Here is a 23,782-nt window from a genome sequence, read left to right as displayed (position 1 = left end):
CGGAGGAGCCTGGTGGGCTGCAGTCCATGGGGTCGCGAAGAGTCAGACACGACTGAGCGACTTCACTTTGACTTTTCACTTTCATGCATTGGAGAAGGAAATGGCAACCCACTCCAGTGTTCTTGCCTAGAGAATCCCAGGGACGGGGGAGCCTGGTGGGCTGCCGTCTATGGGGTCACAAGAGTCGGACACGACTGAAGCGACTTAGCAGCAGCAGTAGCAAGGTGTAAGGTAAGGGTCAAGCATTTCCTTTTTTTTTTTTTTAATGTGGTACCTAGTTGTTTCAGCACTGTTTGTTAAAAAGAATTAGCTTTGTATCTTTGTTAAAAACCAGTTGACTATATGTAAGGGGCCTGGACTTTATTCATTGATCTGTATATCTAACCTTGTGCCTATCACACTGTCCTGGAAACGGTAGTTTTATACTAAGTTTCGAAAACAGGTATGTGCATGTTCCAACTTTGCTTTTTTACACATTTCTGTATAAATTTTAGAGTTATCTTTTCAAAGAAATATTCTGCTGAAATTTGCAAAGAACTGACAGTTTAACAATTTGAGTTCCAATTCATGAAGCTGTAATATTTATTAGGACTTTCTCTTGATTGTGATTTATCATGTTCAGGGTACAGGTCTTGCATGTGTTTCGTTGAATTTATCACTCTATATTTCATGGTTTTGGATGCTAAGTATTATATAGTTTTACTCTAAATTTCTACTTACTGATTTTTGTAACATTGACCTTGTATCCTACAACTAGTTCCAGTAGCTTTTTGGGGTGTGGATTCCTTAGGTTTTTCTAATAATACAATGTTGTCACTTGTAAATAGTTTTATTTATTCTTTTCCAATGTAAATACCTTTAAAAACACTAGTTCATAGTTTTCATCAAACTTCGACAATTTTTAGCCAATATTTCTTCCCCAGGCACACCTCAGACGCTTCCTCCCCTATTGCAAGTTTTGCTCAATTATGTCTAAGTTCCCTGTATCAGGCTGGAAGTGCCACCTGGGTGGCCCACCCAGATCAGAGCCCAGTGTGGAACAGATCCAACTTTGGTCTCTCTGGTCTTCAGATGCTCCTCCCCTCCCTGAGGTCTGGCTCAGGTTCCAGGTAGCTGGAGAGCATGCTCAGTCAGTTCTGCGGGACTCTTGCAACCCTGGTGGACTATATATAGCCCACCAGGCTCCTCTGTCCATGGGATTTTCCTGGGGAGAATTCTGGAGTGAGTTGCCATTTCCTTCTCCAGGGGATTTTCCCACCCAGGAATTGAACCCAGGCCTCCTGCGTCTACTTACTGCATTGCAGGCAGATTCTTTACCACTGAGCCAGCAGGGTAGCCAAGAATGACCTAACAAGCAGATCGGTTTCCTTGGCCCGTGCAGCATTTCTTTCATTGGATGAACCGAACCAGGAATTGTCCCAACACTTATAACACTGATTTGGGGTGACTCAAACTGTCAGGCCTGTGAGTGGTGTACATGAACTATTTCACTTAAATCTCACAACGACCCCACGAGGTAGGTTTTAAATTTACTCTCATTGAGGAAATTGAGGTATGAAGAGATTTTAGTCTCCCAAGTTCACACAGCTACTAAGACTGGTGGAGCCACGAATTTGGGGGTTGAATTTCAGTAATCTGACTCCAGAGCCAGTCTTCTTAACTGTGTGCTTTAGGAGGAAAGAGGAAGACCTATCAGGAGCATGTGTATCTGGAGGGAGGGGTTTTTTTTTTTTTTTTTTTTTTTTTTTTTGAGGGAGATAGAGTGGATAACAGTGGGATACTATGTTTCCTGCGGGAAGGGTTCTTGTTAGCTTTACAGCTACAGATCGCCTCTGTCTGTTCAAACTTTTCTCCTTTGATGTCTTGTCACGTCCTGTTTCCCCCTGACTTTCTGTGTTCCGCGTACACTGCACTCAGTTCCTCCACTGGCTCCAGTGGAATCCACGCAGGTGGGGCGATCCGACTGCACCTCCCGCCCCCGAATACCTGCTCCACTGGCCGTGAAAAGCGAAACAGGGTGAAGTGGGTGCTCCTTCCCCAGAATCTCTTAAGAATGAGTCTTTGGCGGGAAGATACCTAGGCCCCTCTCCACAACCAGAAATTTATCTTACAAAAGTCTTGGGCGGGGCAGGGCTACTCCAAGTCCAGGTGCGTTTAGACTCCGTGCACTAGCAAGACTTCCCCGGCGTTTCTAAGTGGAGGTTCCCCAGTCAGTGAGGTTTCCCCGGTAGGGGGGCAAGAGATCGTGACCAGGGGCTCCCACGACCCCCGCGCCCCCGCGCCCAGGCCGGGTGGCCAGGCCCTCGCGCGGCGCGCGCTCCCGAGAGCCGGGGGCGGGGCGGCGGCCGGGGGCGCCCGCTCCTCCCACTGCGGGCGGCTGGTCTGGCGGCGCCGAGCCCCCTGCGCGCGGCACATGGGGCGCCTGACGGAGGCGGCGGCAGCGGGCGGCGGCGCTTCAGCGGCGCGCTCGGCCGGGCCCCCTCCCGCTCCCCTTCCCCTCTCGTCCACTTCCCCCGGCTGCGCGGCCGCCATGGCGTCCAGCGAGGAGGACGGCACCAACGGCGGCGCCTCGGAGGCGAGCGAGGAGAGGGAGGCGGTGGGCAAGCGGAGGCGCCTGGGCTTGTTGGCCACTATCTGGCTCACCTTCTACAACATCGCCATGACCGCGGGGTACGTGCGCCCACAGGGGGCCCTCCCCGCGCCGCCGCGCCCCCGACTTTGCGCGCTCTGCTCGCTGGCGGAGCGTGCCCGGCTCCCGGGAGGGGCGGCGAGGGGCCGGGTGCGCGTGCGCGCGGGTAGCGGGGTGGTCGCGGCGCGGCGGTGCTTGCGGCGCAGGAAGGCGGCGCGGGCTGCGGTCGTGGGGGGAGGGGCGCTGCGCCTCGGGGCTTGAATGGAGCGGGGCGGGGGGGGCCGGGCCGTGCTTGCCCGGCATTGCCTAATACGGTGCACGGCGCGCGCTGCGGCCGCGCGGCGCGGGCCGGAGGTTAAGTATAGACCTGGGCAGGAATGCGGGGCCGACCCGCGGGGGAGGCGGCCCCCGCGGGCGCCACCGCCGCCGCTGCTGGTGAAGAAGCGCGGAGTCCCGCCGCCCCCGAGCCCGGAGCTGTCCGGAGAGTGGCCCCAACCCTCTTTCCCGGTCGCCGGCCCCTGGACTGCACAACCTCGTGCTCCGGATCGCTGGGCAGAGTTTGCTAACTGTTTCTGTCTCTGCGATTTTTTTTTTAAGTAATAGTGCGCCCGAGAGCTTCTTACCTGGGACGATTTTCCAGATACCCTGCGGGATCGGAGCGTGGGACTGGTGTCCAGGATCTGTGGCTCCGTGACTGATACTCTGTACTTTTATTTCTGGCTTTGAGTGCGATTTACGAGTTAAAGTTACACGATGACTATTATAGCTCTGCAAAGAGCTGCCGCAGTGACTTTTAAAAACCTGCTGGGAAATGCTCTTCCATTTCTAAATGGCATTGCCTTAGAAAAAAAAAAAGCTGTTTCCCGTTATCCCACGAAGTATTACTAACCTCTGGAAATGTGGGGGGAAAGCTTAATATCGAAAACTTTCTCTAGAGCTTACAGAAAAATGTGATTGACCGAGATTTAAGAAATGATTTGAGACAGTGCTGAGTACTTTTGTGCTTAATGCCTAACGAGGACTCACTGTGGGGCAGGCACTGTGTCCGTCCATCTAGGTGTAATGTGTCATCATTGGTCCTCTACGACTGAGGGGTGCATGATGTTACATTTGATAGAATGGGAAACTGAGGCACAAATCGATTAAGTAACTTGCTCAAGTTCACACAACCAGTAAGCGTCAGACTTAGACTTAAGCCCAGACAGTTTGGCTCCAGAGCCCTGCTACTTCTGCTTTCCACTCTTAAGTTTTCTAATCTTGAAAAAGAAAACTAATTGATTCACAAGCTACTGGAGAGCAGTTGGGTACCCACTGTGTGCTACAGCCTGAAAAAAATTGTCTCTTCTGTGCTAGTCTCATCCAGTTAATAAACACTGGGGAAGCCTGCCATTTATTAACTTGTCTGCGGTCCCTTTCCTTTCCAGGCCACTTTACCTTTTGAAGGCCGAGTTACCTTTTAAAAAAATGAAGATCAATGCATACCTCCAGTTTAAAGCCTTCAGTGACTCTGCATTACCTCCACTGTAATGGAAGGGATTTAGGCTGTCATTCAAGGCAATAGCTGCCTGATTACTCTTCCCAGTTTTATTGCTTTTGGTATCTCCACTCACTCAACTTTGCCCTCAAAGCACCCTGCAATTTTATTTTCGCGGCTCTCTCCATCTTTGCTCAGGCTGTTCATCCTGTGGATAATATTCCCTGTGTTCCTGCTATGACTTTTAACCAAGTCACCTCTTTGAAGTTTTCTGGGTGTCTTACCCCACCTGGAACAGAGTTAAATGTTCTCTCCGTTGTGTTCTCAAACTTCATTCCTGACCTTCCTACCTGGCTCGGCAAAATCACTGCTTCCCCAGAAACTTGTCTCTCAGTTGTTCAAAGGCAAGGGGAGCAGAAATGGAATAATCCATGTAACTAACTCTTTGGAAGCTTTCTAGAGGCGTTGAGATTTGAAGAAAGAATAGGATTTGCATATGTAGAAGGTGGCTATTTCAAGTGAGAGGAGTTCTGAAAATAGGCATGAGATGCAGTGAAGCTTCCTGATTTAATTGAAGGGACATAGTGCAGACATTGTGCAGATGAGGTTGGCAAAGCCGTGGTATTCGAAGTGGGACACACGTGTACATTGAGTGGTTTGGAGGTTCTTTTTTTTTTTGCCCGCTTTTTTTCCCCCAGCTTTTTGGAGTTGTAACTGACACCTAACACTGGGAGTTTAAGGTGTACAATATGATTGCTTGATGTATTACTTGGTATATGTATATATTATAAAATGATTTTCATCATAAGATTAGTTAGCACATCTGTCACCTCACATAGTTGCCATATTTATTTTGGAATGGAGAACATTTAAGATTTAGGATCCTAGCAACTGATTTTTTTAAAAATTGAAGTTTAGTTTACAGTGTGGGGCCAATCTCTGCTGTATATATGCTCTGTAGCATAGTGACTTAGTTTACACATATAGACATTCTGTTTTTATATATTCTTTTTATTATGATTTATCATAGGATATTGAATATAGTTCTCTGTGCTATACAGTAGGACCTTGTTTAGTCTATATGTAATAGCTTACATCTGCTAATGCAGAGGTTCTTTTCGTTTATTTGCTTGGTTTTTTTCACTTTTAGAAGAACTTTGGAAGGTTTATTGATTTTTTTGGTAATAGTTTTGAAATCAAACAATATCTGAGAAATGAAATTTTTACAAAAGTGTAAAAAAGAAATTGCCTAATTCTATAAGCTCAGCATGACTTTTCATTTTTCCTTGTAATGTCTCATGAGAGTAATTTTGTTCAGATTTTTACTCAAATTACCATACTCAGGCAGGCCTTCCCTGGCTGTCTTCATTTAAGTAGCAGCTGCTTACAAATCACTCCTTATCCCCTTTGCCTGCTTTATTTTTCTCCATCATGCTTGTTACCATATAACTGTATGATGAATTTTACTAAATCATCTTGTTGCTTATTGGTCTGCTTCTCAGACCCTATACAATGTTAGCGCCGTGAAACTCTCAAGAAATATTGGTTTGGCCAAAAAGTTCGTTTGAGTTTCTCCATAACATCTTGCAGGAAAACCCAAAGGAACCTTTTGGCCAACCCAGTATTTGTTGAGTAAATGAATGTACTGATATTATAGAGTATTGTAGTTACAATATCTACTCTGTTGGATATTCAGTTTTCATGCACTATTTCACCAAATATTTCCATGTAGTTTTCAAAATTACACTCTTTCATGGTTATATAAAAGTGAATAGAGTTGTTACAGTGATAGTCCAAATCATGCCCCTAATGATATTATCCTTTAATTTGTTTCTCTTGAATTACTTGTTTAGGATGAATTCCCAGAGTAGAACTACAGGATATAATTGATTTAGTTAAGTAATAATGTAATTAGGATTTTTATGGTACTTGTTCATAATAGATGCTTGGCTAGGAGTATTTTCTCTCTCTTCTTGTTTTGCCACAAACACTTTTGAAGCCTGCATGTATTTGTGCATTGTCTTAGGTCAAGTGAGAGACAAAAGCTAAATATTTTAGGCCCTGAGCTTGGAGAAGCGTTACCAGGGACATTTATAGATTGCAGTAAAAGACGGGATGAAGTAAGTGTTCTGCAGAGGTGTCATGTCTGTAGGTAGGGAGAATCAGAGAAAAGTGTTATTTACTTGGCAAGGCTGAGGAAGCAGCAGGAGTTAGTGTACAGAGATGTGACACCACTTGACATGCTGTTGGGGTGAAAACAAGTGGGTCTGAAGCATAGGCTAGGACAGAAAGATGGACCGGTAACCTGCCCCTTCGCGCAGGCCTGACATGCTTCCCTAACATGTTTGGATTCTAACCTGTAAGCAGTACGGGAAGGTGATAATTGAAGGTCATGTTTTCACTCCTTTTTAGCCGGGTAACCTCAGATAAGTTCCATAACCTCTCTGACCCTGGGTTTTCTCATCTGTCAAAGGAACAACATAACTACTTTGCTAGATTATTACAAGGAATTAAGTGGATATGAAGTGGTCGACAGAGATGCCTGACACATAGTGGGTGTTTAGAAATGATAATTGCTATTCCTAGTGGTGAATTGAAAAGTGCACTTTGTGCAGAAACTGAGATATTCTCACTGTGTACACAGTGTATGTTAGCAGAGCACCAGACCCAAGGTTCAGGCATGTACGTTTCTCAACATGTTAAGTAATAGACATATATTTTATTCCTGGGGAGGATGAATCCATGTGTGGATCTGTGCCAGCTTTTGTTTTGTTTTGTTTTGTTTTAATTGGAGTATAGTTGCTTTACAGTGTTGTACAACAAAATAAATCAGCTATATGTATACATATATCCCCTCCCTCCTGAACCTCCCTCTCACCCCCCACCACCCCCCTGCACACCACCCCTCTAGGTAATCACAGAGCCGGGCTTATACTGCTGGGCTCCCTGTGTTATACTGCAGCTTCCCACTGGCTAGCTATTTTATACAATGTAGCGTACATATGTCAATCCTACTCTCCCAGTTCATCCCCCACCCTCTGTGCCCCCAGGTCCACACTCTTAGATCTGTGTCTGTTTCTACCCTGCAGATATGTTCCTCTGTACCATTTTTCTAGATTCCACATATATGCATTGATATATAATGTTTGTTTTTCTCTTTCTGACTTCACTCTGTATGACAGACTCTATCTAGGTCCGTCCACATTGCTACAAATGACCCGATTTCATTCCTTCATTATGGCTGAGTAATATTCCATTGTATATATGTTCCACATTTTGTTTATCCAGCCATCTGTCAAAGAACATTTATTTATATAAATTTATTTATTTTAATTAGAGGCTAATTACTTTACAATGTTGTAGTGGTTTTGCCATACATTGACATGAATCCACCACAGGTGTACATGTGTTCCCCATCCTGAACCCCCTTCCCACCTCCCTCCCCAAAGAACATTTAGATTGCTCCATGTCCTGGCTATTGTAAATAGTGCATTTTATCCATTCAAACCACCCAGTGTCTTCAACAGATAAAGTTTTCGAGAAAGAGAAGGGAGGAGAGATGAAAGGATAGATGGAAGGAGGCAAAATGTATAGATCGACGTAGTCATAAAAGACATAGCAACTGATTACAGTGAATGAATCTTATTTCAGTCATTTTTTTTTTTTTTTTGGCTGTATTGTATATGAGATCTTGTTTCACCAATCCGGGTCACTCCTAGGCCCCTTCATTGGCAGCACTGAGTCCTAACCACTGGACCACCAGAGAATTCCCCCAATTATGATTTTTAAAAATTCTGGGACAGTTGTATCTTAACTCTGTTTTGTGACTGAAGAAGTTCTCATTCAGATCTTCACATGGGATAGTGGTGTTTTGGTTCTGTTTATGGAAAATAAACCTTTGAGAAATACATCATTAAGCATTTATCAATCATATAGGATGTATGAGATTTAATTCAGAATAATCAGAGAGGAAGACTTGTGGGGAGAGAAGTGAATAGAAGTCTGGACGAAACAAAATTATTTGTAAGATGATACTGGTTGGGTCTTCCTGTGGTCCAGTCGTTAAGACTCTGTGCTTCCACTGCAGGGGGCACAGGTTCAATCCCTGATCAAGGAACTAAGATCCCACATACCTTGTGGTCAAAAAATAAAATGAATTTTAAAAATTTAAAAGATGATACTGGTTGAAGCAGGGCAGTGGCAAACAGGGTTCATAGTACCATTCATGCTCTCAGTTCAGTTCAGTTGCTCAGTTGTGTCCAGCTCTTGGTGACCCCATGGACTGCAGCACCCCAGGCTTCCCTGTCCATCACCAACTCCCAGAGCTTGCTCAAACTCATGTCCATCGCGTCAGTGATGCTCTCCAACCATCTCATCCTCTGTCGTCCCCTTCTCCTCCTGCCTTGAGTCTTTCCCAGCATCAGGGTCTTTTCCATTGAGTCAGTTCTTCGCATCAGGTGGCTGAAGTATTGGAGTTTCAGCTCTACACCTTTCATTCATGCTCTACACCTTTGTATATGTTTGAAGTTGTTCATAAAAAAAATTTTTAAGTAGTGTTGAAATTTTAAAAAATAGGAGATATAGGTGTAGATAACCAAGTTCTTAAAAAAGCAGGTGGTCTCCAAGAGATAGTAGGAGAAAAAGAGGCACCAGAAGACATCTGGAAGAGAGAGCTCCACCTTCAGTAAGATTTTTTAGGGTCATCACAGCCATAGCGCATAAGAAGAAGGAGTTGAGTGAGTGCCGTAAGGTGTTTAGGAAATGATACATCTCTCTCCTTGCTGCACTGTTGTGTTGTCTCCACTTACTGGAACTATGTCTTATCCCTAATTCCCCAGGACCTAGCACAGTACCTGGCGTAGCAGTAAATGTTGATACTGAAGCTGAATGAATAAATAAATGAATCAAGCAAGTAAGAAACCTTCTACATGTGGAACACATGTTTATATTTTCCAAAGAGAGTGTTTTGTTAAGGACTGAAAGTGTCTGGGTTCATATTTGTGTAATTGATAGCTCTGAAATATTTTTTAAGGAAACTTTCCAGAAAAGAATTCCGAATTGTAGAAGCTCTAGTGGCTTCTGGAAATCTTTAAAATTATAATGACTCAACTGATGGGGGTAGCAGTCCAGGGTTACTTAAATGCAGGGCCTGTAAGAGAAATTTTGATCCTCACCCTTTGTGATGGAGGGCTTAGGAGGTGAGAATGGATTAGTTCAGATGAGCTTCTGGCTGTATTTATTGAAAAACAGGTGAGAGGTTAGCATAGATGGTTTCATGGTCCTTTATAACCCTAGAGTGTTCATTTCTTTTATTTCCAACAGGTTAGTGGTGGTATTCTAATAATGTACTATTAATAGTTGGTACAATACTGCCACCTATGGGACAACAGTAAAATGTGTTACTGTTAAGGATGCTTGGATTTTTATATCATGTTTTTAAAAATATAGAAAACTTATCATCTTGATGAATCTTCTGATGAATTCTTTGGTAGTGTAATAATTTTTGTTTTGCGCGTGTGGTATCTTCCTGGTCCAGGGATCAAACCCGTGTCTCCTACATTGGCTGCTGCTGCTAAGTCACTTCAGTCGGGGCAGGCGGGTTATTTACCCTGAGCCACCAGGGAAGCTCTGAATTAAAACAACTTATGAAGCTTGTTTTCTTACTAGAAGTCATATAAGGCCTTGGAATTGAGGATATTGAAAATCATAACATTTTACAACTGGAAGGTACCTAAAACATCCTTCAGATGAGCACACTCAGATGAGACCAGCACAGGACTGAGTGTTGGGTCCAATGTGGGGTGAAACCATGAGCTGAATCCAGGAAGCCATGGTGTAGTAAAAAGAGAACAGCAACAGGCTTTAAGAGACCTCCACAATGAACTTACTCTAAGCCTTAGGATAAGTCCTTAGATGTCTCTGCATGGTGATTATCTTGTATTGAACAATGGCCTTCAAACTTTCCTGATAGCATACTACTATCAGCTGAAATATCTGAGTATAAGACTCTGTATAACTTTAAAAATTAGTACAATTTAAATACATGTGTTTTTATGATTAGCTAATATCCCCAGGCTGGTAGCTTAACTGGTAAAGAATCTCCCTGCAGTATAGGAGACCCCCACTTGATCCCTGGGCCGGGAAGATCCCCTGGGTCGGGAAGATCCCCTGGAGAAAGGATAGGCCACCCACTCCAGTCTTCTTGGGCTTCTCTGGTGGCTCAGATGGTAAAGAATCCACCTGCAATGCGGGAGACCTGGGTTTGATCCCTGGGTTGGGAAGATCCCCTGGAGGAGGGCATGGCAACCCACTCCAGTATTCTTGCCTGGAGAATCCCATGGACAGAGGAACCTGGTGGGCTACAATCCATGGGGTTGCGAAGAGTTGGACATGACTGAGTGACTAAGCACAGCACACCAGGTGCAGTGTATACTTAGGGCCCGACCAGTACAGCGGAGTAGTTGACGAGCATAGACTGTGAGATGCGTGGTGGGTTTAGGTCCCAGCTGACTGGCCTATGGCCCTTTCTCCTATTTCCACAGCAGTGAAATAGGGTAATAGTAGTTGCTACCTCATAGGGTTATTGTGAGGATGAAATATTAATATGTTAACTATATATTTATATAGGACAGTGTCTAGAACATTGAAAGCACTCTAAAAGTGTACTTGCTATTACTTCAGTACGTCTACATTTCAAAGGTCTTTGTGATAGTTTCAGACATTTGCCTGATTTCATGTCATTCTCACTAGAAAGTGGTTGATCTTTACTCATTCTGTGCTGAGGAGGGAGCATTCCCAGGGTTGAAGTACTACTGTTTCTACTATTTTCTCACTGTTCTGTTGAATCTGCTTTTCATCCCACTCAATCAGTCATTTCGTCATAGGCACCTTTAAGCCATTTGTCTATTTTATGAGTGCTTTTTAATTAAAAAGTTAAAACTGTGTAATAATTTTTTAATTCATAAATCCATTTAACTAGTCACTTTGGAGACCACTGTTTCTAAAAGCCTGGGGCAGCTATTCATTTCCATGAGTGTGTTATTAAAGATGTTTAAAAGTTACAGGTGATGCAACTTTTTTAAACTTCAAAGTGCTTTTGTAATTGCAATGGAAAAAATGACCTCTTATCAGGGACTCTTGGAGATTGAGTATCTGACTGGTGAGAAAGCTGGTGTCCACAGGTTTGATTTGTGTTTGTAAGTACCATTAATTCACCACAACTACATTTAATGTATAAGTGGACAAAGGAGCTGAGTGGGCTACAGTCCATGGGGTCACAAGAGCCAGACCCAATTTAGTGGCTAAACCACCACCAAGTTGAAAGGGGTGGGGATGTGCATTTTTTCTTTTTTGAAAATGAACTCTTTTTAAAAAAGTGTAGTTGATTTACAATATTAGTTTCAGGTGTGCAGCATAGTGACTCAGTATTTTTATAGAATATACTCCATTTGAAGTTATTATAAAACAGTGGCTGTATTTCCCTGTGCCATATGATATATCCTTCTTCCTTGTTTATTTCATACATAGTAGTTTGTGTCTTTTAACCCCCTATTCTTGTCTTAATCCCTCTCCCCTTCCCTTTCCCACTTGGTAACCACTAGTTTTAGAATCAGGCTTGGGGCTTCCCCTGGTGGCTCAGTGGTAGAGTCCGCCTGCCAATGCAGGAGACATGGGTTCAATCCCTGATCTGGGAAGATCCCACATGCCGTGGAACAACCAAGTCTGTGTACCACAACTATTGAACCTGTGCTCTAGAGCCCGTGCTCCACAACAAGAGAAGCCAGTGCAATGAGAAGCCTGTGCACGACAACTAGAGAGTAGCCCCTGATCACAACCAGAGAAAACCTGCATACGACAATAAAGACCCAGCACAGCCAAAAATGAAAAATAAATAAGTGAATAAATAAAAATGTTTATAAAGGTTATAAAAGCAGGTTTACATCTGACCTTCTATATGTGTTCCTTCTGCAGCACCACAATTGTTTTTATTTAATGGAAATTATAAAAAACATTAATGGTTCTTATTAATGACTTTTACTTATAACTATATATTTGTATAAAATACATATTTATGCACATACAGCTCTTTACATCAAATCTTTATATAGTTATGAAAGGGACTTTATAATGACTTCATTTTTGGTAGAGAAACCTACTTCTTCAGTCTGTCAGTTTATCTGCTGAAACCAAAAATACAGTGCACATTGTTTGACATTTGTATGTAGCTGATCTTGAATACGGACTTCCCTGATAGCTCAGTTGGTAAAGAATCCACCTGCAATGCAGGAGACCCCAGTTCGATTCAGGAAGATCCACTGGAGAAAGGATAACCTACCCACTGCAGTATTCTTGGGCTTCCCTTGTGGCTGAGCTGGTGAAGAATCTGCCTACAATGCAGGAGGCCTAGGTTTGATCCCTGGTTTGGGAGATAGCCTACCCACTGCAGTATTCTTGGGCTTCCCTTGTGGCTCAGCTGGTAAAAGAATCTGCCTGCAATGCGGGAGACCTAGGTTTGATGCCCCGGTTGGGAAGATCCCCTGGAGACGGGAAGGGCTACCCACTCCTATTTATTTCCTTGAGGAGTCAATGTAAAAATGATGTTTGTCATTTCTTCCTGTGGGTTTTTGAAAATAGAATAATGAACTGAGCATATTAACACGTACATGCTAGTACTGTATAAGTTATGACATATCTTTTCAGGATTCAGGAGACTTCATTCTGATAGAGCTTTATAAAATGCTTTTCTTTTCTCTAGGTGGTTGGTACTAGCTATTGCCATGGTACGTTTTTACATGGAAAAAGGAACACACAAAGGTTTATATAAAAGTATTCAGAAGACACTTAAATTTTTCCAGACATTTGCCTTGCTTGAGGTAAGTTTTCAACGATGCTTGTTTTTATATCATATTTATTTGAAAATATGTCTGTTGGAGCAGAATCAGTCTTATTTTGCTTGTTACTTACTCCCCATAGATTCACTTAAAACCAGGTGACAGGGATTTATTTTATGCTATTGACATGTGATTTTTTTTGTTTGTTTGTTTGCTTACAGATAGTCCACTGTTTAATTGGTGAGTTTTTTTTTAATTTGATTTTTATGTTTGGCAGAGATTGCATTTGGGGCAGTGGTTGACTTGTTTTTCTTTTTAAGGAATTGTACCTACTTCTGTGCTTGTGGCTGGGGTCCAAGTGAGTTCAAGAATCTTCATGGTGTGGCTCGTTACTCACAGTATAAAACCAGTAAGTGACATGACACTCCATCTACTTGAGCCAGCAGGAAAGCTTTCTTATTAACAGGAACCCAAAATATTAACCTGACTATATTTCAGGAAGCAGAACCCTTGGCCAAAGAAGGGTTGGGTTTGGATGTAAGTGGGATTGTACATTGACTTAGCACTTTCATAGAATGGCTTTGAAACACCAGCAAACCCCCAGACTGGCATTTTTATGGCCATAATATACTCTCCTGTGGAGTTTTGCAGTTTTTAAAATCAGTGTTCCTCTGCTCAATGTTATGTGGCAGCCTGGAAGGGAAGGGGAGTTTGGGAGAGAATGAATACATTTATATGTATGACTGAGTCGCTCTACTGTGCACCTGAAACAACCACAGTGCTGTTAATTGGCTATACTCCAGTATAGAATAAAAATTTTTTAAAATAAGTAAAATAAAATGAAGTAAAATGTTCCTATTCTGTCACGTAGTGAAATGAGAATTTTCTTTTCTGTTGAAGTTGTGTGTATTGTGTTTGATTATGTAATTGAAGTTGTCAGTATAAACAGTTCCTTTTTCCTCATTTAGCATCGAGCATTGTAGCTAGGGACACACAAAGTTAATCTAGCTCTGTAGCTCTGAATACTTGGAAAAGACTCAATTAAAAGTAAGAAGAGTTAAGGAACTTAGAGAAAAATAAGCTTGCTACTTATTGAAGCATGACAGGAGAGAGACTCGAGTCTAATTAATGGCTTAAAGCCTTTTAGACAAACAAACACCATGTTTAGCATTTCAAGCCATTGGGCCTCTTAAACCCATGACAGAAGCATTTCCCACATGGGCCCTCCTGACCTTTTTGACAGCCTCTGGAGCCTCCTGTCTACTTGAGGACTGCTCTCTGGCCTCCTCTCCTTTCCCTCAGATGCCTGGCTTGTCCTGTCACATAACCTCCCTTCCATGGCCTGCTGGGCTCATGGTCTCCAGTCTGCATGGGGACAGATGGCTGACCTTCTGCCCTTTACTGCTCTACACTTCAACCCTCTCGACTAGAATCTTTCACTCAGCTGACTCAGTCCACCTGGTCCCTAACCAGTGCCTGCCATACAGATGGCAGTGGACACACATGTACACATATAAAATCAGGCCCTCATTCAGATTGCCTTGTCATTTAAGAGCAGGAGTCCAACCGATAAATAAAAGAGATCATTCAAATAAAAAGAGATGCTGTTCTGGACAGTGCGTACAGGTTCTGCGAGGCTGATATTGTCCTGGGATGGTTGAGTTATTGGCTGTAACAAAAGGGGACAGAGAGGACCCAGTAGAAATTCAACCATTCCTCTGTTAACGGCATATTTAAATATGATGTTGGTAAAGACCTAGGTAGTGGTGACTGCATTGAGTTGTCTGTATTGCATCTTTCTAACCCTAACTCTCCATTATAACAAAAGGCACATAGTAAATAATGAAAAAAAATATTCATGGAGAAAGAAGTTCAATGAACCTGTAACTTTCTCTGTAATTCCGCAGATCCAGAATGAGGAGAGTGTGGTGCTTTTTCTGGTCGCATGGACGGTGACAGAGATCACTCGCTACTCCTTCTACACATTCAGTCTCCTCGACCACTTGCCATACTTCATTAAATGGGCCAGGTGGCGATGATGTCTTGCAGTTTATTTGCTCATGGTGCTGCGCATGCGTGTTTTGTGTGCTGAGCTAACACAGAAAATTAAAATGTATGTCTTAGCCGTGTGTTGCTAGCAGGCTGTCGTTTTGGATATTAGCAGTTTATAACTTGCATTATAAATGCTTAATTTAATGACTAGGGAACAGTCATATTAACATATATCTTGAGTGAAAGCAGTGCCAGACAAATTATGTTAGTATCCTTAAATAAATTCCAAACTGGTCATTCATTTTTCCTTGAAAGCAAGATATACATCTGTGGAATTATATTAAATCAACTCTTGACCCAAAATATGGCATTTTGTCTGATTGACTAAAATTTTCTTTTTGACAGCTCACAAACTTTTTTCTACAAAACAAAAATAAACTAAAACACTAAAACTATAAAACAGGTGAGCTTTAGAAACAAAATGGATATTAAAGAAATTATTGGAAACTTTCAGCGCCTAGAAATTTTTTTAACGTGATAGATTTTCACTGAATTAAATACATAATGTTCTTGTAATTGCTAAAAGTGATCCTTACATCAATCAGTCATTAACTTAATATTCAACCTATGTCATATCCACACTTTTAGTATCTTGTATATACAATGTCAGCTTTGTGTGTGTATTAAGTAGCAGAGACAGACGGTTTTTAAACATCATCCTTATTTGGAATTGTATTATTTGGAAGGAGGACAACATTTATATTTCAAAGGTTCTAAATATAGCTCTCCCAAAGCAACAGTTTTTAAAGTAAAAGATGTTCTGTCCTTTTTAAAGTTTGCATTCTTGAGCAGCTGATATTTTACAAAGTTATTATAAAAACAAGACTGCTCTTTGGAGAACAAATCACAAACCAGCATAGATTTGTTCATTTCATTCTCTACATACTTATAATCAGAAATAACAGTAATAATAATAAAATACCCAGGTGTGAGGAAAACAAAATCTCTATCTTCTTCTGATGCAAGAGAAAAAAATAAAACGACTAATAGGTCTGAGAAACCCTGGGTAGGGAGAAATGTAGGGAGGCTGTTAGGGTAAGAGATGTTTGTCCCATATATGGCTATGTATTGGATTGGCCAAAAAGTTCATTTGGGTTTTTGGCCAACCCAGTAGGTAGGTAGGTAGATAGATAATAGATAGATATTAGTAGATAGATGAAGTGTGTTAGTTGCTTAGTTGTGTCTCACTCTTTGTGACCCCATGAATTGTAGCCCTCCAGGCTCCTCTGTCCATGGAATTCTCCAGGCAAAAATACTGGAATGGGTTGCATTCCCTTCTCTAGAGGATCTTCCTGACCCAGGGATCGAACCCGGGTTTCCTGCATTGCAGGCAGAGCATCTTTACCATCTGAGCCACCAGGAAAGCCCTTAATAGATACATAGATGGATAGATATCCCACATAAGTAGGACAAAAGAGTTTGATGGTATCTTCAGTCTTTAAATTTTTAAAATTTAGCTACAAAAGTAGTATGTTTTCATTATAAAAAACACAGTTTTTAGTCTATATAATAAACATTGAAAGTTCTGTTAGTATTCCTACCTGATCGCCCTGCCCTCCCCCTGGAGAAAGTTGAGAGTTTACCATCCAGACTTTTTCTTATTAACAATGGGAACACACAGATGTGAGTTTTTGAAAAATAAATGAATGACGTGATACTTGATTTTTGTTTATATGTTGGAGCTCTTGTTTTCTTTTTTAAATTGGAACAGGTCCATTTAGAGCTTGCTCTCTGTCTCTTAATGCTGCGTCCTACTCCATAGGATGAATGACTCAGTTCTCTATTGCCAGAATTTAGATTACTTCTGGTTAGGGTTTTTGATTACCATATACCAAAAACCTAACACTTTTTCTTAAGAATAAAAACTTAAAATTGTCTATATTCCCCTTATAAAAGATAATCACTGTTAATTATACTATCAATATATATCCTTTCAAACTTTTTAATATTCTCTAGCTCTTTTTTTGTGGCTTACCATTTTGTATATAAAGTGAGTGAGTGAATGAAAGTCGCTCAGTCATGTCTGACTCTGTGACCCTATGGACTCTACAGTCCATGGAATTCTCCAGGCCAGAATACTGGAGTAGGTAACTGTATCCAGGGGATCTTCCCAACCCAGGAATTGAACCAGGGTCTCCCGCATTGCAGGTGAATTCTTTACCAGCTGAGCTACCAGGGAAGCCCTTGTATATAAAATAAGGCTTTAAAATTATAATATGAGCTTAAACATTTTATCTGCGGAAGGTTGCACTACCATTTATAAGCATTTGGTTGGTTTTATTTTTCCTGTACCAGAAAATTTAATCACTCTAGCAATTGGGGCTTTCACAAGATTAGCAGTTTGGAATGTGGCTGGATGCTAATCCCAGAATGTGACTCATTGTCATTTTGCATGACCTCAAGTCTTTCAGACCCTCCAGCACCTTTGAAAATACTAATTCAAGATATAGTCTCTTTTTATTTGCTATATTTATAAAATTTGTTTGTGGAAGGTAATGGTCTTTAATATTTTGTCTGCCTTTTAGAATGCATTTGCATGTCTTGAATTTCTGGAAAAGTTCAAAATTCTACCATTGCATGTTTAAATTTGCTGTCAGAAATCCTTTGTCAGTTGCCTTAATGGTAAACAAGTTTCTGTAAAATCTTTCAACTTTGAAATGCATATTTTAACATAATATATCATGTCAGTTCATCATAATCATGAATAATTAATGTTTCATGTAAAAACTCATAAAGATCCCAAACTTTTATAGGTATTTGCCCACCCTATTAAACTAACCTAAAGTAGCATTCAATGTTCAAATGTTGAAGCCATTCTTAAATAAAACTTCACTTTAAAAATGGCTTCTTATTTATAAAGCATTGCCCTACTATGATGATTTGGATATTTGGATATGATTTGATTCTATTTATTTGTCAAAAATGTTCTTAGAAAAGCTCACTGAATAGATAAATGTATATTGTTATGTTTTCATACTGATTTCTTTTTATTTTCAAAAATGCATTCCCTTAAAAAATTTTTTGATGACAATTGGGAATCTGTAAGGAAGCATCATATCTTTTTTGGAATATTAGTTAAATCTCTCATGCTGCTGCAGAACTTAGAGAATTGGTGACATACAGCCTTTTTAAAGTGCAAATAAAGTCAAATAAATTATGTAATTTCTCCCCATTTCATTGAAAATAATTACTGTTTTTATGACTTTAACATACTTTATTTTGAGTGATTTTTTTCAATTAAAGAATAGTCCTACCCAAAAAAAGTCATCTGAGAGCCACATAAAGTTAAAAAAATACTTGAGTTTGAATGTCTTACTTGAGAAAGGAATATAAAATGTTCAGTTATGTGCTTTTAAATTGAGATAGGAAAAGATTGATTTAAGTGATATACACAGAACAACACAAGGCTGATGAGAACTGTACTGTGCACAAGGCAAGGAAGGGGCATGCAGGGACTGTTGAAGAATCATTCTTCTTTCTTTACCTGTTCATCTATTTTGGCAAATAATTCTGCCTTTCTCTGTCATCTCTTGTCTTTGCATACATATCCTTGACACATAGAAGTAAGGCGACTTTTAAGTTGTCTCCAAGCTCTTTCTGTATTCACACATTTGACTTCTCTTTACAGATATGTCTTAATCCCAACAAAATGATTAAAATCCAGATCAATTTGCTTGCTTTCTTTTTCCACCAAAATTTTGACCTTAACTTCTGTGGTAAATATTATAGAGCAACTGACTTGGAGAAAACTGATTTTTTTTTAAATGGAGAAATGTTATTACCTGAGGTGCTTGAGGCTGCCCTGTTGGTCCACCAGTGGAGACTTCACAGGGTACCTCTAACTATAGGCGGAAGTGATGCCAGGCACTTGTAGGCCCAGTGTGTGTGAGAGGATGACCTGCAATCCAAATGAACAAACTGTGATTTGGATTTTGACTAGAACTTTCTCAGCTCCATTTTAAGTAATCTAACTATTCCTTTAATATGCAGATTCAGGAAATGACCTATCTTCCTTGTTTTATCATAAAAGCAGTTTTAGACAATATGTCAGTTAGCAGTTATTGATGATGCTTCAGATGGTTTTATCAGTTTTCTAAAATAGGAGTTTCTTTTCATTAATAACCACAAAGGGTTTTCTGAATGCCTCCAAACAACTATTTTGGCAGTTTCAAAATTTAGATCTAAAATTAGAATCATAACTGACCTTTTAAAAACATAGCATTGGATCAACAAATGACTAGCTGCAGGGAAAAAAATCAGTATGATTCCAGGTGCCCAAGCAATTGCTTTTATAATATCTTACAATGCTTATATTTACTTTACAATAGACTGTAATAAATACTTGTATTATTTATCATACTTAAAAATCAATCATTGACTTTAAAATTTATAGTTAAGTCCTATAAAGTAAGTTGACTTCTTACTTTATTAAGATCTTGGTGTTTAAAATGGGAACTGCTATAAGAAAAAAAAAGTGATCATAATTAAATTGCTAAGTGAATGATTAAAGTGGAAAAGATTAACCTTGTATGTGAGGTTAATATAAGTATATAGGAAGGAGAATTTTTAAACTTAAATAAAGTAGTAGCAAAAGAATTATAAAACCCAGTAATTAGTCTAGAAAAATAATTCTGATTATTCTTTCTCCAGATATAATTTTTTTATCATCTTATATCCTGTTGGAGTTGCTGGTGAACTTCTTACAATATACGCTGCCTTACCATATGTGAAGAAAACAGGAATGTTCTCCATAAGACTTCCCAATAAATACAATGTCTCTTTTGACTACTATTATTTTCTTCTTATAACCATGGCCTCATATATACCATGTAAGTATGTATCTATTAGCACTCTGATGTAGCCTACGCTGTGAAAGTGCTTCGAAAGATGTCAGAAGATTGACATATATATACCATGATGTATGAAATAGATAACTAACCAGAATCTACTATATGCACAGGGAACTCTGCTGTGCTCTGTGGTGACCTAAAGGGGAAGGAAATTCAAAAAAAGAGGAGATTTATGTGGATATAGAGCTGATTCACTTTGCTATACAGTAGAAACAAGCACAATATTGTAACTTTACTCAAAAAAAAAATTTTTTTAAGAGAGAAATAGTGTCTTACAAATACATCAAAACCTCTGTTCAGTTCCATAATTTGAAGTAATTGAAAGGCAAATTGTGAGGAAAAAAGGTCAGTAAAATTAACACACAAATGACTGCCTTCTCAAAATCATTTAAAAATAAGCTTAGTATGATTTATGTTTTTAAAGAGGAGATAAGCCTACAGTGAACTCTTTGAAAGCATTTAGAATTATGCATCTGAACAGAAATATTTTATCCAAGGAAATCTGAGGTCATTTCTATTCATTAAGCACATACTTAGAAAAAGTGTTCCAAGGTACTTTTTAGTCTTATGTATGTTTCCCTATGTACTAGAAAATAATGAATAAGCTACTGTCTTAAGATGTTTCTAATAACTCAGCCTTTTCACTAATTTCTTCTCATCTTTCAAGTTGCAATAAATTGATGAGACTATTCATTTCATTTAAATACAGAGTGGTGTATTTTTATGTCAGATTTTGATAATCATTAGCAGGAAATGTGATGATACAGCAAGACTGTTGTTTGCCCTTGTCAATAAAATTAGAGACTCTGAGGTCAGTGCAGGAGAAAAAAGAAATGAGAAACATTTATGAAATCTAAAATCAGCATTGTGACAGTATGAAATATTTCATTTAGAGAGGATGAACATAAAATTTGGCCACTTCTTCGGGGCCTCCAACTTTTAAGTTTTTCTGAAGTAAAAATTGACTTGATGGTCGTATAGTGTTTTTATTTTTAGTTTAATTTTTTAAGTTAATTTTTAAAATTATTTGGACTATAATTCTTTTACAAGTTGGTGTTCATTTCTGCCATATAACATTGTGAATCAGCCAGAAGTAATGCATTTATAACCCCTCTGCTGGAGCTTCCCTCCCAGCCCCCAGCCTTCCATCCATTTAGGTCATTACAGAGCACCAAGCTGAGCTCCCTGTGCAGGTAGCTATCTGATTTATATATGGTGGTGTATATATGTCTACTCTGTCTGTCTCCCTTCTCTCTCCTCCCCGTGACCCCCATGACCCCCGCGTTCACTTCAGCACTATTTACAATAGCCAGGACATGGAAGCAGCCTGGATGTCCATTGACAACTGAATGGATAAAGCAGATGTGGTACATAAATACAATGGAATATTACCCAGCCATAAAAAGGAACAAAATTGGGTCATTAGTAGTGATGTGGATGAACCTAGAGCTTGTGATACAGAGCAAACTGAGTCAGAAAGAGAAAACCAAATATTGTATATTAATGCATATATGTAGAATCAGTGGTACCAATGAACCTATTTGTGGGGCAGGAATAGAGAGAGATGCAGACATAGAGAACGGACTTGTCATATGTTTTTATTCCCTGATCCTCTCTCTTCTCAGTCTGACTCTCTTCTTTTTCTCTACCAGAACGAGTTCAGGGGGGCTCAGGGATGCTAAGCCTATAATACTTGTTTCTTCCCCTGATTTTCCCAGCATCTAGTGAATAGCAGCACACCTGGAGCAGAACCACACTTGTCCCCTGATACTTACAGGTTCAGGTCTTGAGTTCCCTTTTTCTTCACAGTCACCAAGGCATGTCTGAAAACCCAGGGTCCAAGAGATCATGGTTTGAAACCATGAAACCAGTAACTTGTAAGAGCGCATTTTCAGGTGTCCTGTGAAGACTGGCCTTTGCCAGTAGCAGCTTCTCAGTTTATCAGGCTGTCAGTTACCTGAGACCCCACCTCCTGCTGGAGGATCAGTCAGTCAGCAGGGGATGTTTTTCACCTGATTAGTATTAGTTTTGATGTTGTTGTTTAGTCTGTAAGTAATGTCTGACTCTTTTAAATGCTTTGCCAGTTACAAGTATAAAAGTATATTTTGAGCACTTATCTTAGCACTCAAAACAAGACTGATCTAATCAGGATGTTACAGACGTATTTGCAAAACTTGGTCAGTTAGCTTTAAGTCTACATTGCCTGAATATATTTAGACTCTTAGATATAATATGATGGTTACATTTATAAAGGTGGATAGTACCTACTTAAATAAAAAGTAAAATCTTTCATGCATTTTGGCTCCATTTGAGCTAAATTCTATAAGTACTTATCCACAGTTCCCTGAGCAAAATATTCAGAGCTTGTTTTGTCATTAGATTCATTCATTTTTGTTATTCTGTATCATTGTCAGATGTATTTTTACATTTGTATTATTTATAGCTGATGTTAATTTGCTCATCCACTAGCATTTACCCTATAATTCAAAGTACTGGTTCAAACTGACTCAAAATAATTCTCCAAATTCGACAGGGTGGATAACTGTTTGTTTAACTGACCTAATACATGTGCATTTGTGTGTTTGTAGATAACAGACCACCCTTATGCCCAACCAGTAGGGGTTTTTGCTCTGGGCCCACACTGATCACTCTTCCACACAGGACCCCTTTCCTTTAGTTCACATCCTAGAAAGCTGGAACCATGGAATTTGCTACCCAGATGGCACTGGGCATGCATCCAGGGACTGCCTTGCTCTCTTCCCCAATCTGTTCTCCTGAGGGTTAACTGTGTCACCTGTGTGCACGTCCTTGAGACAAGGGGAAGCTATTTGGGAGGTGGATGGATGCAGCTGGGTTGCGTGGGGTTGGACATCCACACAGATGTTCCTGAAACCCCTCATGACATAGGGCAGCTGCTAGAACACAGAGAAGGGGCCAGGTTTCTTTGTGCCGCACTGTTCTGGCACAGTATTCCTAAAAGTTATAGAAATCTTTTTTCTTAATCGGAGTTTAGTTGCTTTACAATGTTGTGTTTCTGCTGTACAGCAAGGTGAATCAGCTATACAGATGCATATATCCCCTCTTTGTCACCACAGAGCCTTGAGTAGAGTTCCTTGTGCTATACAGTTGGTTCTCATTAATTACCTATTTTATACATAGCAGGGTATACACGGCAATCCCTGTCTTCCGATTCATCCCACACCACCCCCCGCCTTGGTGTCCATATGTTTGTTCTCTATGTTTGTGTCTCAGTTTCTACTTTGCAAATAGGTTCATCTGTAGCGTTTTTCTAGATTGCACATATACGCGTTAATACATGATACTTGTTTTCTCTTTCTGAATTACTTTACCCTGTATGACAGTCTCTAGGTCCATCTAGTGTTATAGAGTTCTCAATTCAAACATGGCCTTCCATGTCATTACAAAGATATATTTAAGAAAATATTTAAGTTTGCTAAAAAAATTGACAGTTTATGGTATTAAAACATTTAGGCATATGGTACAGGAGCCTCCATTTGTACCCTTACGTCTGAGCCCTTACGTCTGAGCTTAGGGCATCTGAGCCCTGTAATGATTAGAGTGGTAGCCATGGTGCATGACGGGCTTGCTCTCAAAGATCACCATGTTTGAGAGGCTGCAACTATAAAACATTTCCAGCAAAAGCTTACCTTCTTGTTCTCTTTTCTCCATTAAGTGTTTCCACAACTCTACTTTCATATGTTACGTCAGAGAAGAAAGGTGCTTCATGGAGAGGTGATTGTCGAAAAGGATGATTAAATGATCCCCACAACAAGGTGCTTTTTCCAGAATAACCAGGATTACTTGAGTCCAAGTTTTAATAACAAGAATAAACAACTTGATAAATATTGCGAGTTGTATTATTTCTTAAACTATAACTTGGGGCACGTGGTATTTGCCAATATTTGTCTTCAGATTGTGCCAGCTC

At 40.3% G+C, this 23,782-nt stretch overlaps 1 protein-coding gene across 1 annotated transcript; it reads left to right on the top strand.

The window, feature by feature from the left end:
• The first annotated feature begins 2,413 nt into the window (after positions 1–2,413).
• Positions 2,414–23,696, top strand: HACD1 (3-hydroxyacyl-CoA dehydratase 1). Its single transcript, XM_052651104.1, has 7 exons — positions 2,414–2,670; positions 12,859–12,976; positions 13,156–13,174; positions 13,255–13,343; positions 14,842–14,963; positions 19,637–19,815; positions 23,531–23,696. The coding sequence occupies exons 1-7, from the start codon at positions 2,414–2,416 to the stop codon at positions 23,611–23,613; spliced, it is 867 nt and encodes a 288-aa protein (XP_052507064.1). The 3' UTR covers positions 23,614–23,696.
• The last annotated feature ends 86 nt before the right edge of the window (positions 23,697–23,782 follow it).

The sequence above is a fragment of the Budorcas taxicolor genome, chromosome 13 (genome assembly GCF_023091745.1).
Source record: "Budorcas taxicolor isolate Tak-1 chromosome 13, Takin1.1, whole genome shotgun sequence".
Lineage (NCBI taxonomy): Eukaryota > Metazoa > Chordata > Mammalia > Artiodactyla > Bovidae > Budorcas > Budorcas taxicolor.
This window is presented reverse-complemented; position numbering and strand designations above follow the sequence as displayed.

Coding starts and splice junctions, on each gene's coding strand:
- HACD1 (XM_052651104.1), top strand. CDS start 2,414: ATGGGGCGCCTGACGGAGGCGGCGGCAGCGGGCGGCGGCGCTTCAGCG. Junction 2,671..12,858: donor AACATCGCCATGACCGCGGG/GTACGTGCGCCC, acceptor TCTTTTCTCTAG/GTGGTTGGTACTAGCTATTG. Junction 14,964..19,636: donor TACTTCATTAAATGGGCCAG/GTGGCGATGATG, acceptor TTCTTTCTCCAG/ATATAATTTTTTTATCATCT.